Source organism: Ammodytes marinus (genome assembly GCF_949987685.1).
Source record: "Ammodytes marinus genome assembly, chromosome: 21".
Taxonomy (NCBI): Eukaryota; Metazoa; Chordata; class Actinopteri; order Uranoscopiformes; family Ammodytidae; genus Ammodytes; species Ammodytes marinus.
Window position 1 is genome coordinate 15,732,324 of NC_137225.1, and position 20,373 is coordinate 15,752,696.

General features: G+C 39.8%; 1 protein-coding gene across 1 annotated transcript in view; it reads left to right on the top strand.

Annotated features, from left to right (window-relative positions):
* Window positions 1-9,747: 9,747 nt before the first annotated feature.
* The window catches only part of vipr1b (vasoactive intestinal peptide receptor 1b), a gene marked incomplete at both ends in the record, with an annotated part of 35,613 nt that continues 24,987 nt past the window's right edge, over window positions 9,748-20,373 (top strand). The window contains 3 exons of the mRNA XM_080050617.1: window positions 9,748-9,801; window positions 16,587-16,677; window positions 18,595-18,705. Of these exons, the coding sequence (XP_079906743.1) occupies window positions 9,748-9,801; window positions 16,587-16,677; window positions 18,595-18,705 (256 nt within the window). The remainder of the gene's footprint in view (window positions 9,802-16,586; window positions 16,678-18,594; window positions 18,706-20,373) is intronic.

Below are 20,373 nucleotides of genomic sequence, written 5' to 3' on the forward strand. Positions count from 1 at the left end.
CGGTATTAGAGTCAAGGTATCTGCATTAATATACCCAGCCCTGATGGTCACATCCATTTTCACAGGACTTTTGCTGATGGTCTGAGTATCTGGTTAAAATCCTCCGACATCTTTTCTGTGAAGGCATTCTGGGCACGATCAACAGGGAGACAAACTGGAAAACACTGGAGGGTTTATGCATCCCATCTGTCCTGGCAATGCCTTGGAATCCCTTAGGAACAGGAGGACATGTCTTAGGCTGGAGCCAGCATGACCTTGTCCCAGACAAACACTATAAAGATGTATAGAAAGGAATACATCCATATTGTATGATTTATATTCAACATTTCACCCATTCAAGGCTTATCACTTTTTACAACACTGGTTGGAAATATAAACTGCATCATCTGTCAATTACAATATGTTGTTCTTAATTAATTACGGCACATAAATGCTTAGCTACAAAGATTTATGAACATCAGCGATGTTATTTTCGTCTGTTCCACGTCACGGTTCTTTTCCAGGACATTTCAATTACATTTGAAATCCATAGCCATTTTTTTGGGGACTCTATAAACACAGTGATTACATTGGGTATAAAAGTTTGGAGTGTCAGTGTGATATAACATTCTGCCGAGCTTATTTCCCTTCTGGGTGATTTGAGTGAGGACCTGCTCTCTTTCAAAGATGGACTCATCCGAACCTCATAGAACGGATGAGTTTAGGTGGAGGAGAGGAGGATACAGTGACACTGACTTTGATACAGTCAGAATGCTCCCATCATATAAGCATCATTTTCAAATCCTTCAACCAAGTGACAAATACACTCATCTCATAAGGACAGTGGTTAGGCATTCGAAAGTATCTGGACTGATTACAGATCAATCTCAAACTGTCTTTCTATAGGGTCAATTTAGTACTGATGGCGGCTTTACCTCAGTGATTAAAGGTGCTGTAAGCGGAATGGTTCTTTTAGCTAACTTCCTGCAGTTACTGCAGTTAGCAGTCCCCTCGCTCGTCCCTACGTCACCACATTAATGCACTGCGGTCTTCAAGCAGCGAGTTATGTAGCATAATCTCAGATCCACAAGTGTGATAAAAACATGATTAAAACCATCAAAACAGACATTGGGAAAGATTTTTACCTACTCCGCCATTGTAGGCGCATAAACATCCACCCATCTGTCGCTCTGGCGTGCACCGGCAGGAGACCATGAGTGAGACGGGTGTCGGTTTGTAGCGTTCTCTCTTGTGATTGGATATTAATTTCGTGATCCCCCAAAAAGTTTATAAGCCGAATACATGCACAGCTGACTGAGAAATCGGCTTTATGAAACGCGCACATTACGAAAGTGAACACTGTATGAATAAAGCGATTTAACACTTATATTAACATAAATAAACCGCTTACTTCACCTTTAAAAAAGCATAAACGTTTTTCCTTTCAGCAACAGTAATAGGTCAATTATAGTGTTTGCATGATTGCTAAGGACAAGTTTGCGCACACTGAAAGTAAATTGAACAGATAAAGACAAAGATAATCTGTTTGCCCTCGAATAAATGCTGCCCTCCTTCCACCAATCAGGCCCAGATTGCTTCAAAATTCAGTGCTGATTGGGTTTTTTTTGTGTATGTTTTTCCAATTTTTCCATCGCAAAGTCATCATTGGGAAAAAAAGGGATTGGTCCAGTGTGGAATGAAATTTTCAAATTCTTCAAAAGTCTTGCATTCAAAACTGTACTATAAATATTAATCTTAATTTCTAAAACTACAATGCTACGCTGTTCGGCCAAAGTAACATAGAAAGTTGCTTTATTGTTTAAACAAGCTTGTTATTGTTGTCGTTGATGGATGTGCAACTCACTCCAGGCATTTCATTTAGTGTTGGGTATTTGCCAACAGTGTAGTCTATAGTGTTTTAAATCGTAATCTATAATTCAGAAATATAACTGTCAAATTTAATAGTACACTATTTCACTCCTAAATGTAGTAAAGCAGAGGTATGAAGTGAATACATTTAAAGTAGAAGAAGTGAAGTAAGACAAACTTCAGAACTAAGCACAAGGACAGTGCTGAAGTGAATGTATTTGGCTTCTTTCCGATGCTGGTTTTGGCTTTGTGTTTGGTCAGTCAGGCAGTAGAGAAAGGTGTGTGTAGGGACAGATGAGAATGTATTGGTAGAATATAAAAGATGACAGCTAAGTGGCTGTACCACAGCTGGCAAGCTGCTCTTTCATACCTCACCACGGGAAAATCAAGTTGGCTGTGTCAGTGTGATTGCTGTCCCAACGGTGTACCCTACATTATGATGCCCAAGTATACAATTGTTCCACCTTTCTGTTTACCGCGCAGCCTGCAGATTGTAAGTATATCTCCACTGCCAAGAAAACAAGAGCACGGCAGCGACGCCAAGGTGCAAACTACCCTTTAAGACATGGGGAGCCTAAGTAAAAAGAGACATGTATTGTATTACATGTATTGACATGTGTATTACATGTCTCCAGACAATGCTGAACACTGGACTTTAAGGTTTGGCAGTCAGACATAATCGCATGCCTCCATTACTGACAATTCAAAAATCCTTCTATAGTAAATAACGCAAACCAATCAGTTGCTGCAATTACCACACAACAAACTGCCTAAGGCCCTGTGTGTGGAAATACTGAATACTGTTTTGTGAACCGAACAAAGGCTGAGAGAGCACATACAGCAGGGAGAGAAAAGGCTTTGTATATAATGTATTCATATTTGAGGAATATGTGTTTGTGCATCACCACACTGTTCTTTTGGGAACAGGGGGTGGCTCTAATTGCTTTGGTTTGTTTGCGGTGGCTCAGAAAACAGAATGTATTGATATAACTATTTATGCCAAAAACTGTGTTGAGCATTTTACCCTGATCCTTGGATTGATGACATGAGAAAAGCCTGAGGGCTGCAAGCATTTCTTTCTCCTGCCTTCACTGAGCTTTTAGATTCCGACTGCCAAAGTGCTCGCAGTCCAAGTTAAACAAACTGCCAGATATATGAAGATGTGATTGACAGCAACAGTTATCCAGACAATATTTACACTCTGTCACAACATGGAGAAGCATCAAACTTGATATGCATTGTGGAGGGAAAAAATGGAAAAAGTGGATATGATACAGATCAGCTAAATCTTGATGTCAACTTTGAGCTGTGTAGAGTCTCATTTGACTACCGCTGTATATACTTGGGTACAGGGCCGACGGACTGCGGGGGAAAGTGCGACAGTCACGAGGGGGCCCAAGGCAGAGGGGGGCCCATCAGAAAAAAAAATTATAATAATATATTTATTTTTTTAAGCTGAATGTGGGGCCCCGATCTTCGAAGGCCCTGAACTTTTTGTGTAAATATTGCTGGCTCTACATCCTCCTCTGCTCCTTTGCTTTATGGGGTCCCACAGGGCTCAATTCTAGGGCCACTGCTCTTCTCCCTCTATTTACTTCCGCTGGGCTCCATTCTGAGAAAACATGGTATTTCCTTCCACTGCTATGCGGATGATTCACAAATGTATGCACCGTTAAAGCGCAAGGATGCCTTCTCAGTGAAACCTCTACTTGACTGTCTCAGTGACATTAAAGCCTGGATGTCCCAAAATTTCTTAAAATTGAATGACACAAAAACTGAAGTCATAGTGTTTAGTCCTAGTAGCTTCCGTGAGCCCCCCCCCCCCCCCCCCCAGTTGACTTAGGCCCCTTGGCACAGTATATAAAGTCAACAGTTACAAATCTAGGTTTTAAGATGGACTGTGATTTTAAACTTGACACGCAGATTAGTGCTGTAGTGAAGTCCAGCTTTTTCCGCTTAAGGCAGCTGGCAAAGGTAAAATCCATCCTGTCCACTCAAAACTTCGAAACAGTAATTCATGCTTTTGTAACATCCCGGCTGGATTACTGCAATGCTCTCTATTTAGGAGTCAGCCAGTCTTCCCTCTCCCATCTTCAGCGCATTCAAAATGCTGCTGCACAACTTTTAACTGGGACACCAAAGAGGGATCACATCACACCAATTCTGGCCTCGCTCCACTGGCTCCCTGTGCATTTTAGAGTCCATTTTAAAATTCTTTTATTTGTTTATAAATCCTTAAACGGCTTTGCCCCACCGTATCTCTCTGAGCTGCTTCACCGGTACTCTCCTGCTCGCTCTCTGAGGTCAGCTGATCAGCTCCTCCTGGCAGTACCCAGCTCAAAGAGGAAGCTGAGATGGAACAGAGCGTTTTCCATCGCTGCTCCAAAAATGTGGAACAATCTGCCCTTCCAAATCAGACAGGCCCCTTCAATCACAATTTTTAAAAAACACCTCAAGACCCATTTTTACTCGCTGGCTTTCGACCCAGTGTGAGACTTTTGACGTTATTTTATTGTACCTTATTTTTGTTATTTTAGATATTATTTTTTACCTTAGCTTTATTCATTTTTCTATCTATTTTTATTGTACCTTATTTTACTTATTTTTATTGTACCTTATTTTACTTATTTTTATTGTACTTTATTTTACTTATTTTTATCTATTTTTATTGTACCTTATTTTAGGCCTGTACAGCACTTTGTCTCTGCTCTGGTTTGATGAAAGCGCTTTATAAATAAAGTTGGATTGGATTGGATTGGATTGAACAATGCCATTCCAAAAAAAGAAATAATTGACTGGCTCATGATAGGCCCCTGACCCTTGCAAGGAGATCAGGGGCCTGCGCATGACTAAGGCATGTGTGCGGGAGAGTAAGCAGGAGCAAGCCGACATTGAATTGAACTGGTGGCGAAAATAAATGCAGCGATGTTTCTATGGGGATATTTAGCTGTACAGATATAAGTGCTGGCAAAGCTAGAACAGTTTAAGACTCCACATCACTGTGGCAACACAACCTATCTATCAGCTCAGAAAGCGCAGAGAAAAGTCTGATAAATACATGAGAGTGATAGCCCCTGCAAGTTCCAGTAAGTTTAAAGAAGTGCCACACTGTTACTGTCTTTGAAATGCATTTAGACATTTTAAGGGGAAAACACATTGTATTTATTATTTCAACTATTGAGTTATTTGTAGAACAGCATGCTAGTGTAGGCCAACAAGATTTATTTTCTGAATTTTCAATGCTGCTTTATTTTTATGTTTTAAATTGGGAAAGACATGTTCCAAAACGACCAATAACCTTTGTATTTAAAAATAAATCAAGCAAGTAGGTTAATAATAACCATTAATGAATTATAGGCTATCGAATCACAGTAGGCCTATTGTCCACAATAATCACAGCCCCCCATCCATAAAGGAACTTTAAAAAGTTGAATTTGCACTTGTTGTGCATACACAAGTGTATGGTCTATTATTTGTATTTAGTGTGTCTGCATAGTATTGCACCAAAACAGTAGAAGTTTTCTTTAATTGTGTTTTGTACTGTCCGTAAAATTTTACCTGCACATAGCAAACAAAATTGCACAACTGTAAGGTCAGTGTCTGTTGTATTTTTGTATTCAAATAAACAGTTGTTTATTTCTATAGTGCGCATTGGCATCTTTGAGCAAAATACCCCCAACATTTTTGCCGAGCCGCGTTGCGCCGCGCCTCCTGTGACCCTGGCCACTGACCACCTTCGCTAAGACATTTTCTGGGGGAAACACCGGTAAAAGTAATGATTTGGTCATTCCTCAAATAAATGTATTGTGGAGTTGTCTGGCTCAGAGAGCCATGTGTATTGTAAGACCGCCTTTTAGGGGGCCCATCAGGACTTTTTGTATAGGGGCCCAGAATTTGGTGCAACGCCCCTGCTTGGGTAACTACTCTTTTTTTTGTGCACCTTATTGTAAAGTGTTACCTATACTTTTGTGTCTCTGCCAAGCATCCAATGAGAAAACACTCAGCAGACTTCCCATTCATACAATTCATCACATACTTGATCCGAATCAGCATATGTTGTACTCATTAGTTCCCATTGTTCAATGGGACTGTTCCCTGATGACAAAGGGATGTTTCTCATGTAAAATGTATTCCTATTTAACCAAAAAAAAAGCAGGTGTAGAAAAGCACTTCCAATTTCCTTTTGCCATTCACTCCGACCAGGCTCATATTGGCGATGTTCCTGCCAACATGTGCGTTCGAATCACAAGCTGACAGTAGCACTCGAACACAATACACTGATGCTCTCATCTTCACCTTGGATTTAGTTTTTTTTTCAATAGAGGCAAAAAGAAATATTGCTCGATGCCTTGCACAGTCGTGGGAGTACTACTGGAAAAGCATTGTGGGGAAATGATCATGATAAGAGGCATATTGTGAACCCCAGTTTCACTCTGTAAATAGTCCTGCTGTAAACAAATGAATAAGATGTAGATCTGCTTTGAGAGAAAACCCCTTACACATTTATTAATGTTTCATATATATTACAAGACAACCTTCACACATTAACGTGTGGAGATGGTCACCGAGCTGAAAGAGAAGTTGAAATGAGAATCGTGTGATTTGATAAGTTCTCATCCACATTCAAATAGATGAAATTCCCATCATCTCGACCCAAAGTGGTATAATAATCATGATTATGATTATGCAAAGGATTAACATAAATCCCACTCACTTTTTGGGTTAATATACTTGACATTGGATTAAATAATAATAATAATGAAGATATACAGTATATGATACTTTGATCATTTCCGTGCATACATGTTTGCTAGGAAGGAGGTGCAGTTGCAGTAAGACTCCATCTAAAGTGGTATAATGCGCCCTCTAATACTATCGGACACCATAATGTTTTAGAGCTATTTTTTGGGACTTGGGGACACCCACCTTGAAACAAGGACAATGAGTACGTCTTTCCTCTTGATCCCCCCCCCCCCCCCCCCCCTCATGTTAAATTCTGAGGATGTGACGTGGGTGTAATTGCTTCTTCAATGAGTAACTGTATGAGTAATTATTTTTACCCATCCAACACTTTCTGTTACAGGCACTGACTGATTCATGCACACAACTCATGTTGAAATAGCGCTTCAGAAATGGAGAAATAGAAAAGTCAAAATTAGAGATACTCATTCTTCCGTTTGCTGAGTCTTGGGGGAACAGTTGATCCCTGTAAATAAGTTAGTGCTTTCATTTATTATCATCCATTGCGTCTTCATTGTGGCCACACACTGACAAAGAAAGCGCCACATTAATTCAGTAGTGAAAGACTCTTGACCTTATTAAGATGGAAATCCTTAGTGAGGGTCCTTTAGTCTCTCATGGTGCGCTATCTAATACATCACCCTCTTGGATGTAAAGGTCAAATCTGTTTCAAATGGAACTTGGTTTTCATTTCATAATGACTTTGAAAAGTGTCTCTTTCTACACCAAACGCCTGTTTTATGCTTTTGATTGGAAAGGGGTATGTTTCAGTTCCTGCTTCCAAATATACATTATCTAGATGTTTAACATGGTTGCTTCTTTACACTCACACATCAAGATTTATAGGACTATGTTTCCTTACAGGCTGAATGATAATGTGTCATCTTCTTATCCAATTTATATTTGATCCAATTAGGACTACATGACTCTTTTTAGTCCTGTTGATTATTAAACAGAGGACATATCAAGGTCAAAACACTGAACCTATACTCAAACAAGAAGTCTGTGGCAACAAATTATGGAAGAAAATGTTCTACGCTATTCAAAGACTTACAGCTACGCTACTGGCTCGATGAGTCAGAAAAAGAAAGAGATTTTCCATGAGCTGAAGGCTAATCTCAATAATTATACCTGCTAACATGCCAATGTTTAGCAGGTATAATGGTTACCATCTTCACCGGTCACCATTTTAGTTTAACATGTTAAGATGCTAACATTTGCTAACAAGCACTAAACACAAAGTGTGTCTGAGGCTGATGAGAATGTAGTTAGTTTTTCAGGTAGCCTATTTGGTCATAAACCAAAATATTGGGAAAAACTGAAATTTTGACCTATACATCAAAGTCACCAAAGTTATTAAAAATTATCCTGACAGTCATTACTGTGTACTAAATGTCATGGTAATCAATCAGATAGTTGTGGAGACCTTTCACTCAAAACTGGATTGGCTGGATTTGTACTAACCATGAACATGTGTAGGCCTATGCTATGTATCAAATTTCATGGCAATCCAATCGATAGCTGTTGAGAAATGTTAGCATGGTGGTGGAATGGCCGACCGACATTGCTTTACCTAGAGCCATATTGCTTTTTGATGATACAGAAATGCCCTTTGAATTACTAAAAATATTAATAGAGAATGTCCTTACATGACTCCTTCGTGATCTTTATTTCACAAAGTGTTGCACACAAGTGTTGCAAAACACATTTTAGCTGTAAATGAAATAATAACAGAGCTACAGGCAGCACAACATGTCACAAAGAAAAACAAGTCTTTGTTATGTTTGTTGATGCATGTTTTCGTGGTGTTCAGTTGGTCTGTTTGAAACATATTTTTCCATCAATATTAACGGGTGGATTCATGCAGAGTAATGCCCTGAAGGCGCGAACTCCACCTGTCAGAGAGACTGAAGATGAAGTGGTGCCATGAGGTCCATTCAGCTGTGAGTGTAGGTCCACACTGACAGCGTCAGCGTGAGGCGGAGGGTGGAGAAAATGGAGGGGGTGGATGTTGCAGCCAGCAACAGTAATCCAGGATAGATTATGGGGGTATTTGTGTGACTGCTGGGGTGTAGTGCAGGGGATGGAGGTGCTACATGGGGCTACTACTTTGAGAGTGGCTAATGCAATCATTAGTCATTGTTTTCTATTTATTTTTAATATTGGCACGGTCCAGGAATTGAAACACTGGCTTTGAAGATCCTTTTTTCCCTCGTCCTTTTATGTTGAGGATCTATAATTATATGAAAAATAAGGACACACTTGTAAGACAGTTATTGGAATTTCCTTCAAATAACTACTGCAAAGAAGAATATTATTTACAATAAGCCGACAGACAGTGACAAAACAATCAATAATAAAGATAGGTAAGGAGGCTGGGGGGGGGGGGGGGGGGGTGCGTTTGGTTATCTAAATTCGTATGGCCCTGCAGGATTTGAGAGGTCAGAATCCAGTGGGCTACTCCAGTAAAATTGTGCATAGATTAAAAGGAGATTTACCGAATTAATGATTACATAGCCTACAATGAAGCATGTGGGTAGATGAAAAAATTCTATGTAGCCTACTTCCATCAAGTTATAGGATTTATTTCCCACCATTAGACACTTTTAATTAGCTACTCCTATTGCGCCCTCTTCTTACCACTGCAGCGGTAAAGTAGCACGGTGCCTGACTGGAGAAATAGCGCCCCCTATTGCCTAAAGTAGACCAATAGTAGGCTAGCCTATCGGATGCCAACCCAGCACAAAAAAATCTATTTTGGAAACCGCGCTCCTGACATAATTGAAAAAAGGGAGGCAGGTTGTCACACAACAATTACAAATAGTTTATCTCACTTGCAGCAGCCTCCTTACCTTAAACCACATGAATGCGTCTGCAGCATAGGTCTGCAGCTGCTTAACGAGCCGCCTCCCGGGGACACGAGCCCTGGAGTTGGGAATGGGCGGGTATCCAGTCACACGGATGCAGCGCGACTGTTGAAGCGCACAGAGCAGAGCGCAATCCGATGGGGCGGCAGGAACTCTTCACTTCGCCTCACACGTCTGAAAACACACTTTTCAACACATAGCCTACGTCAGCCACGCTTTCGTCATACACACACACCTTTACATATTTACGGAGGAGTTTTGCCAACAGTGAGGAGCTCCAAAAACTAAAGACATGGATGCTTCACAGCTGTTCTTTCTATTGCTGCTCTACGGATATCTGCCAAAGGTAAGTAGCCTAGGCTATCCTTTAGTCTGACAATATTACTATTTTTTTTTATAAAAAAAAAAAATTAAACCATTTTTTTTAAACTAACATCATGAGCGCATGAGGAACGTGATGGACCCATACAAAACCAACATTAGACGAGTTTGGATATCGCGATTCAGCTGTTTTAGTTGTGGCTTTGTATTTCCAAAGTCGCTATCTATATGCCCACTAATCTTATCTATCTATCTATCTATCTATCTATCTATCTATCTATCTATCTATCTATCTATCTATCTATCTATCTATCTATCTATCTATCTATCTATCTATCTATCTATCTATCTATCTATCTATCTATCTATCTATCTATCTATCTATCTATCTATCTATCTATCTATCTATCTATCTATCTATCTATCTATCGTGTTGAGCCCATTAGTGTATCATATGTTTCATTAATACATTTTAACTGTGAAGTAGAAAGATATGGCCTTTTAACCTTTTTTAAATAGTATTTTACTTTTTGTTCAAGGATGCTCATAATTCGTTTGGTAGGCTACAACTGACTTTGGGAAATGCAGAAACTATATTTCATCCCTTTGTCTGAAGCTGAGTTGTTACTTTTGTGAAGGTGAAGTTTCTTGTCTGGCAATAACACCAGCCTGTGCTCCTCAACCGCCTACACAGACATTATGACAAATGGAGTGACAGAAACAGTCGATTGAATTAAAACAAGACTCAGAGCCCTAGACAGAGACTAATGAACACAAATATGGCAGTATGCCAAATTTATCATTTAAATTGTTAGATTAAGTGTTCCTCTAGTCAGATTTTCATTAGGGGAAAAAAAAGATCTGTGCCATGGCTTTTAAGAGTTTATTGATCAATGATTAAAATAACCTCCCCCCCACACACACACACAAACACACATGCACACACACACACCCATATACACACGCACACACACACACACACGCACGCACGCACACACACACACACACACACACACACACACACACACACACACACACACACACACACACACACACACATTACTGTACATTTGTATCTGGTGATCATTTAAGCACACCATCCAATTCAATATTTCAAAGTACAGGCACCTCAACAGCGATGTATGCGACCATCTTGAACAATGTAATCCCATGGGGATACAAACAGCAATATAACAGGGACTACATTAATATTTTTTTTTCAAATATCTTTGTACTTTGTAGGTGTGTAGATATTTGAATGACCATTTCCATCGAGTCTTTCTGTGTGCTGCAGAGGAAGAGTCTGTGTCCATGACATGAGGTTGCTGGATAAGCTTAACCGTGGATGTTTTTACAATAACACATAACTCCAAAGATGTCTGCCTATTTTGGGAAATAAATAAGCAATCTTTAATGGACTTTGAGTTTGGGGCTAATCTGCTCATCTGCAGTTGCGTCTAATTCTTCAGAAACGGTTTATCTCTATTAAGGAACGTCAGAAGTTCTCTACTACTGTTCCAACTCCTGACAGGGATTTTTTTTTAAATAATAATACTGTAATAATAAAAAAAAATAATAATAATCTCTGACAGGTATCTGTGTCATTTCAGTTATCAGGAATGCCTTGGGCCTGTGTGGTATAGACTACAATTTCAGAGGCATGGGAAAGAAAATCGTACAATGGTGCGATTCCTAGAGGCTTAAGATTTGTGATTATGATAACCGTCATGTTTTTGGTGGGATTTCAGTCATTTGACACTTAGCATGACTTCCTTTAATGTCTGTCAGGGAAGCTCTTTCCAGGCAATATACTGTAGACTTGTGAACAGCCAAGTTACATCCTCCTCCTTACTTTGACAGTTCTCAGATGTCTGAGCCATCCCGAAGCTTCCTCAACCACATAATTTATTGACATACTTTGGTGGCTCTAATAGGCACCCCTATGGAAAACCTTTTTGTTGGTCTGCTACAGTCCTGTCCTTTCCACAGCCATAGATGTCTGCTTTACAATAACATACCCTGACATGCTTCAACATACATCTAGTGAGGAAATGTGGTGTTGATTGAGAACATGGAAAATGAGCTGTTAAATAACGCACGTTTGTGGCTGGATGTCACCGTTATTGTATAACACAATGCAGATGGGAGAGGAGAATGGAGGGTTCGCAGGAATGACTTCTCCTTCCTGCCTCTTTCCAACAATGAAGAGATTAAACAAACATTCAAATATACCTTGATTTACATTTTCAGAGATATGCATATTCGCCTTTGTAACAAATTAGATGAGCAGATCAACATCTCATGTCCTGTAAATTACATTTAAAGCTGGAGCTGCTTGATTAGCCTCCTGATTAGCTTAGACTGGAAGCAGGAGGAAACAGCTCGCATGGCTCAGTGCTACCCGTAGTTCACTAATACATACCTTTACATGAAGAATTTTTAGTGCAGTCACATTTTGGGGGCATTTAGATGGGGCCAAAGCGCACCAAACCATATTCCTCAATATTGCTAGTCTTGGAATCCAGACCTGCCGCTGGCAAATTTAAATTTGATCAGCTTACTGATCTGGGCACAAACCATTGGAGCTCATTAACTATGTTGGAAAATTCTGAGCTACCAATCAAATCGTACTATCTGTTATGGGCGGATGTAACCAGATGACGACAGCGCTACACATGCGTTGTCGAAATGCTGTTAGTAAACAACAAAGATGGTTGCGGATATGTTGTTTGAAACGGCTTTGGCCTTGACACTTAACAAACGAGAAAGATGCATTTTCTGTTTTGCCAACCGAACATGGCAAAAGTTTAATTTACTAGTTAGCCCTGCTGTTTGCTAAACACATGGGGATGAATACATCACCTTGTTCCTAGCTCTGATTGGTCGTAGTGCTATCCAATTGCGTGCAGTGTGATTTTTAATCCATGCGTTGGTGCTGCCCCTTTAGTTGGGAAGGTCTATTGCTCATCCCCAGACCCTACATCATTCTAGATATGGGTCTGGATTTCCAGGCTACAATATTGCTGCTTCATAGGCACTTATTTTTGAAATTTAGAGAGCGCCAGGCTAGCGAATTATCCCTGCTTCATGCCATGATGTTAATCTAATGGACTTCCAGATATAGCTTTATGGTTAATGCACATGCTAAAGAAAATAAATGAACTAATAAGCAATTGGTTAGCATTTCCAAAAAATTTAAAATACCTCATAACCAAAACCCCTGAAGACATGGAATGGAAAATATAAGATGTTACTATCCAGAGCAATTTACAATTCTGCACAATAGTACACGCTCACTGCACAGACTAAGGTCACCCACAAGCCACAACAGTTTTACAGCACTATCCAAAAACATTTCCGGTGTTCATGTTTGTGTGGCTGTTAAATCGTGTCCATGACTGCACACACTATTCTAACTGACTATCCAACCCTATGTTAAACGACCAGAGCAGATGTATAGTCCTAAACGTTGCTCTCCACTAAAGTGTTGGATGGGGATAAACCCATCACTCTGCATTGTACGGCCACACACAGACACAAGCCTCTCCTATCAATTGTTACTGTCAGCTCTCCTAATTTTTAATTTGATCGTTATCTTGTACTCAAACAAGAAAAGACAGAAATGATAACAATCACTGAAAACTTTGGCAGCCATCAGGATGAACTCCGCGCTAACCAACTCATCCAAGCTGGCAGGTATTTATCTGTTGTTTTGCTCACGGAGATAGTGTGCGAGTGTTCGTCCCTGCAGCTTTGCCGAGGTTCACTTATCATCTGTGTAGTTAGGAATTGACAGTTTGATTAATTGCCCCCTATGGCAATATCCGTGACTGGGCCTTTCCGAAGTGTAAATATATTATAGGTAGGTTTTTAGCATTTTTGAAGTGGCAGTTAGGGCCTATACTTTGTCATACTTAAATTGTCATAAGTCTTCTCTTGTATCCGCTCTCCAATAAATCCACATACTATGACGTCACTTTGTATTTTCGGGCCCTATTCATAATAAACAGGGTTAAACATGAACTAATAAACTACCTCCATGCAATGAACAGGGCTTGATCCCAGCGTCCCACAGAACTGAGTCCACATTCCAGTATCTTGTCTGTTTTCCCCCCCTGATGAGAACCCGTATCTTAACTGTTTATACAGCATTAATGGTTAATGTCAGGTTTGTTGCCACTGGTTTGCATTTCCCAAAAGCCAGGAGAAACAAAAACAAAAAAAGCCCTTTCATATCAAATTAAACTGGAAGTCTGGGTTGTGAGCTAGAAGGGCCTATATTTTTTTTAAAGTTGGATAAAAGCCAGGCTCTGCATTCATTTTGATATTCATTAACTGTAGGGTTCTACTGGGAGCACTCTTGGGTGCAATATAAATAGGCCTGTTTTCACTGTAGACATTGTGACTTAAGCTTTAGTGATAAGTGAATCATAAGAGTAGCAAAGAGTCTAATTGATTAAAAATTGTTTTGACGTTTTATCATATGCACTGATAATACATGATAGATGTTACTCACACCAGGTTGAAAAGTAATATTATATTATGTGCTTTGAGTTGACTGTGATAACAAAGCATTAGTGCCCCCTTTGAGTGGCCGTCTGACTCAAATCCTCTCTTAAGTGCTCCATTGTTAGATCCCCTGTCAATAAAATTCATGATAATCAGAAATAAGGTTAAATAAGGGTCTGACAGACATCAGCTTTCTTCCTCTTTCTATGTTGCTCTGTTCAGATAATGCTAGCAGTGTAATATCTTGCCTCTTGGCCGTTGTTGTTGCTGCTACGACTTCAGGATTTGTTGGATTTTCTGCTGTAGTCAGTTGCAGGCAAAAACTCCAGTGAGCATAGTTCTGTGGATTGTGATAATGTCACGACGACCTCCTTCACAAGGGGAGAGAGGGTGTGCGACGGTGGGGAGAGTGGTTGTAAATAAAATTGATAGTTTGTATTCGCTAAATTTTTTCATACCTTTGGTAGGATGTAGGCAGCTGCTGTTCTTAATGCTGTGATGCTTAAAAGTCAACCGGCATCATTTGGCTGTGATTAACAAACGGAGCTACAGCAGCGCAGTAGTACTGTGGTCACTGTAACCTTTTCAATCTTCAAAGCCCCTATGCGTTAGATTTGAAGGTGTTTTAGAAACATATAACAATACTCTGCTTGGAATAGAAACTTGTATCTGATATGGTTTTGCACAATTTATTTTTAAACGTAGTTAAAGATTAAGAAATCCTCCAATGCACATGCATAAGGGTGAACAATCGATTTCATATTCGAAATTGCAACCCATGTTTGTTGTGTGGAAAAATAGGCATAACACACTTAAGCCCAGCCGGAAACAATTAGAATAGCATAGCATAGCAAAATACATTAAAGTGGAGGGGTGATTTTAAAATGTCCCTTTAGTACCGGTAAAAAAAAAAAACAGTTAGTAAGCAAAGCACGATACCTAATCAAAAAATTTCTTGTATTTTACCTAAAATGACCAACTTCAATTAAGGCCATTGTCTATCAAGAAAAAGTGACTCAACCAAGTGTTTTTGTGCTTGGCAATTACAAATAATTTGATTAGACTAGTTAGCCCCTGCAGTCTTTACTTGTAAGCAGATTGTCCAACAGAAATGTGAAAACAAACAAACTGAAAACATCCTATGGCCACAGACATATCCACACATTTTAATCAGGATTTTCTCATTTACATGTCCTTTAAAATACCATTTATTTCTTTGCATCTGACTGTGGAGGCATTGAGTGTCTGAAGCAGTGCCGCTCCTTGCAGAACTATTTAGTTGTTGATGTGTTTGTGTGCTCTTAAAAATTCCTGCACAAATATATATCACAATGTTGAGATGTATTTGCACAGCAGGCTGTGTCATATTGTGCACTTACCTCATAATCAAATGATGGGCACAGCTTACCTCTGAGTTTATTCCGCTTCATTACATTGAGTCATTGCACTGCTCAAAGAGGCTTTGACAAGCAACTGGAGTGTTGCTGTTGCTCTTTTAGTGTCCCTTCTCATTAATGACAGTTTGAGGTGTTTTTCTTGTCTGAGGTGAGTGTTGTTGTGCAGACGACTGTTAACAGCGATGTCAGTTGAGATGGGAGCTCGACCATGAAATAAACAAGCCGTTTGTGGACCATTGACGAGGATCATTTCATGTTTAAGAGCACCTGGGGGGTGGAGGCTCCTGATACGTCACCAATTAAAATATACTTTATATGAGTTGTACAATTGTAACTACATGATGTCATCATGACCTTTATGGCCTTGTGCCTTTGTGAGCGTCCTAACTTGGGTAAAGCTCTTCCCTGGGAGCTGGTGAAAACACTGCGTCTTATGCCCAACTTCTTCATCTCCGCTGACCTTCTCAAGCTTCTTCGCTGCTCATCTTACACATTCTCTTTGACCCGCCGGCTCTGCGCCAGCGGCTGTCAGTCCGCATTTCTCAGCCTCTGTTGACACAGATGAACAATTGCGGCAGATTACTCAGCGGCTCCCTTCCCCACTTCCTAATCCATTTGCATGATAACATCTATTTGCCAGGCATGAGGGAGCTCTGTATGGATTTCAGAAATAAGGAACATTTCAAATTGTTCATTTACTGTATCTTATTAGCCCAGGGGTTCATTCTGAAAGGAAAACAATGGCAGGAGGGTTCTAAAATATTTACCAGCGCATATTTACTGGAATATGTCGGTATGCCTGCCTCAATCTTACTGAGGATGAATTCCTTCATTGCTGCATTGTAGGGCCTCAGAGGCATATATGATTCTTGAAACCTGAATGTGCTTTTTGCCTCTTCCACAGGTGTTATCGGTGCAGATGTGTGACGTAGTGAACGAGATTGAGCTGGAGCGGGAGCGCTGTGAGAATAGCACCTTTGGGAACATCACTACAGGTCATTCTCCAAAGTCTATTTCCCTCCCCTTGACTGTTTATATCCATTGAGAGGAAATGGGACACATCAGAGTGAATAAATAGTGAGCTGAGGTCATACAGCGTGGGAGTCTGGAGATAAAGCACTTTCATAGCTGGCAGGAATAAAGAGTTTTCTAGAGACATACACTATTGCTGACATCACCTTAGACACATCTTTCCATCACAGTGTTTCCCCCAGGAAATGTCTTAGTCAAGGTGTCTTACCCAGGGTCACAGGAGGCGCTGCGCAATGCACCGCAACAAAAATGTTGGGGGTACTTTGCTCAAAGATGCCAATACGCAAAGAAATAAACAACTGCTTATTTGAATACAAAAATACATCAGACAACTGACCTTACAGTTGTGCAATTTTGTTTGCTATGTGCAAATTATTGCAAACATGCAGACAGTACAAAATACAATTAAAGACAACTTCTACTGTTTTGGTGCAATAATATGCAGACACACTAAATACAAATAATGGACCATACACTTAACATGTGTATGCACATCAAAGTGCAAATTCAACTTTTTAAAGTTTCCGTTTGGATTGGGGGGGGAGGGGGGTTGCTTGCAGATGGCAGTGCACATACCATGGATTTTATTTAAATTTCCTAAAGGGAATTTACAAGGGCATATCACACTTAATGAAAATGGTGGCAAACATGCACTATTTAGTAAATAGTGAGTGATTTCACTCACAGCTTTGATGTTAAACACAACAAAAGGTACACCAAACAGAGGTGTGATCAGCCAGAGAAAGTGAAAACACTTGTGTTAATGTGTAGGGCCCTTAAGCCAATAGGGAGGACATTACATCATGGATATGAACTCGTAAAATAACCGTGAATGAGGTTATATATGGTTTACCCAATTGTCATGAAAACACACAGTGATAAATCGGTAGGCTAATGAGTAAAAGTTGAGCATCAACGGGCTAACGCAAAATGTATATAGTCCCACTGATAGCTACTCTGACCTAATTTACCTACTGTCAATAGCATGAGCTAAAAGACAAATACATAAATAAATAAACATCCATACCCTTTACCATGTTACTTACTCACTGATGTATCGGGTCTGTCCTATTTCCTCTCACTTCAACAACACAGATGAAAAAAAACTATTAAACTTTGTCTGTGCTTTCTCCACTTGGTCTAATTTTGATCAATTTTAATACAGAAGAATCACTACACATACTGCACATGTTACATTAGGTCAATGAACGGCGTGTGTGGAAAACAGCGTTGCTCCTTATCTCTGCAATGACCCTCATTTCTCTACTTCCCTATCTGCTTCCTCAACAGGAAGGTAGTGGACTCTGCTCTCACAGGTTCACATCCCTAATAAATGAATTAGCAGTGTGTGGGAAAGCCTACATACATACACAGCCTATATATGCTTATACAACAATTTAAATATTGAGATTTTCCCGAAATGTAAATGAAACAAACAGGCATGAAAATCAATACCTCTCGACTGTTTGTTTATTCTAGAGCTAATGACTGTACACTGTTAGGCAAATGTCATTGGACAGACCTAAAGCTGTGCTGAGAAGCCATCTGCAGTCTGCACTGTGACAAACTGTTTATCGCTGCACTGAAGAAAAAATTCTGCTAAAATCATTTCTATTTGCACTGCTTGATTGATTTTGTTTCAGAATGTCAGTCACTGCACAGCATTGATTGTGTCATGGGTGTCATGTTGAGCACATGATTTCATTTTGCCATTATGTTTTGTGTGTGTGTGTGTGTGTGTGTGTGTGTGTGTGTGTGTGTGTGTGTGTGTGTGTGTGTGTGTGTCTGTGTGTGTGTACTGTGTGCACATGTTTGTGTCTGTGTGTGTCTGTCACAACAAGAGAGATTGCACATTAATGGTGACCGTCTCCCCCTGGCAGGTTGCCAAGGCATGTGGGACATAATCGCCTGTTGGCCGACAGCCACAGTGGGAGAGGTGGTCACAATAACCTGCCCCACTTATTTCAGTTACTTCAGCGACCAGCACAAAGGTAAACACATCTCCCCCTCAGCTTTCACTACATATTTTTTGCGGGTGATGAATATTTTCTCTTGTGTTCCATTCATTCTTCTGGAATGTGTGGCTAGCTTTCAGGATTATTACTGTTACAATATGTGTTGTTATGGTAGTTTCAGAGTGGAAAAAGTAAGTGGATCAGTTTACCCCACAGCTGGGGTAAACTGAGCCACATGACAACTTTTTTTAAAACAATCATATTTTCACTGCCCTTTGTCTTTAAAAAATTCTGCTATTGCCCATTTCTAGGAAACATCCTGAATTAATGGGAAACGTGTAAATTTGAGTGATAAATCATTTTAGCTCCCTTAGAAGGGAGCAAATGTAAAAAGTGGTTCAGATTACCCCGTTCTCCCCTATATATATATATATATATATATATATATATATTTATATATATATATATATATATATATATATATATATATATATATATATATATATATATATATATATATAGGGGAGAACGGGGTATATATATACAGTATACAGCATATATATATATATACAGTACAGGCCAAAAGTTTGGACACGCTCAATGTGTTTCCTTTATTTTTATGACTAGTTACAATGTATATTCTCACTGAAGGCATCAAAACTTTGAATGAACACATGTGGAATTCTTTGCTAAACCATTTCAGGTGACTCCCTAATGAAGTTCATTGAGAGAGCACCAAGGGTTTGTAGCGCTGTCAAAAAAGCAAAGGGTGCCTACTTTGAGGAATCTAAAATATAAGACCTATTTAAGAGTCATTTCACACTTTTTTGTTAAGTACATAATTCCATATGTCCCTTCAAAGTTTTGATGCCTTCAGTGAGAATCTACAACGTAAATAGTCGTGAAAATAAAGAAAACGCATTGAATGAAAAGGTGTGTCCAAACTTTTGGCCTGTACTGTATATATATATATATATATATATATATATACACTCAACAAAAATATAAACGCAACACTTTTGTTTTTGCTCCCATTTTTCATGAGATGGACTTAAAGATCTAAAATTCATTCCAGATACACAATATTACCATTTCTCTCAAACATTGTTCACAAATCTGTCTAAATGTGTGATAGTGAGCACTTCTGCTTTGCTGAGATAATCCATCCCACCTCACAGGTGTGCCACATCAAGATGCTGATCTGACATCATGATTAGTGCACAGGTGTGCCTTAGACTGTCCACAATAAAAGGCCACCCTGAAATGTGCAGTTTTGTCTCACAGCAAAATGCCACAGATGCCACAAGCATTGAGGGAGCGTGCAATTGGCATGCTGACAGCAGGAATGTCAACCAGATCTGTTGCTCGTGCATTGAATGTTCATTTCTCCACCATAAGCCGTCTCCAAAGGCGTTTCAGAGAATATGGCAGTACATCCAACCGGCCTCACAACCACAGACCACGTGTAACCACACCGGCCCAGGACCTCCACATCCAGCAGGTTCACCTCCAAGATCGTCTGAGACCAGCCACTGAGACAGCTGCTGAAACAATTGGTTTGCATAACCAAACAATTTCTGCACAAACTGTCAGAAACCGTCTCAGGGAAGCTCAACTGCATGCTCGTCATCCTCATCGGGGTCTTGACCTGACTCCAGCTCGTCGCCGTAACAGACTTGAGTGGGCAAATGCTCACATTCGATG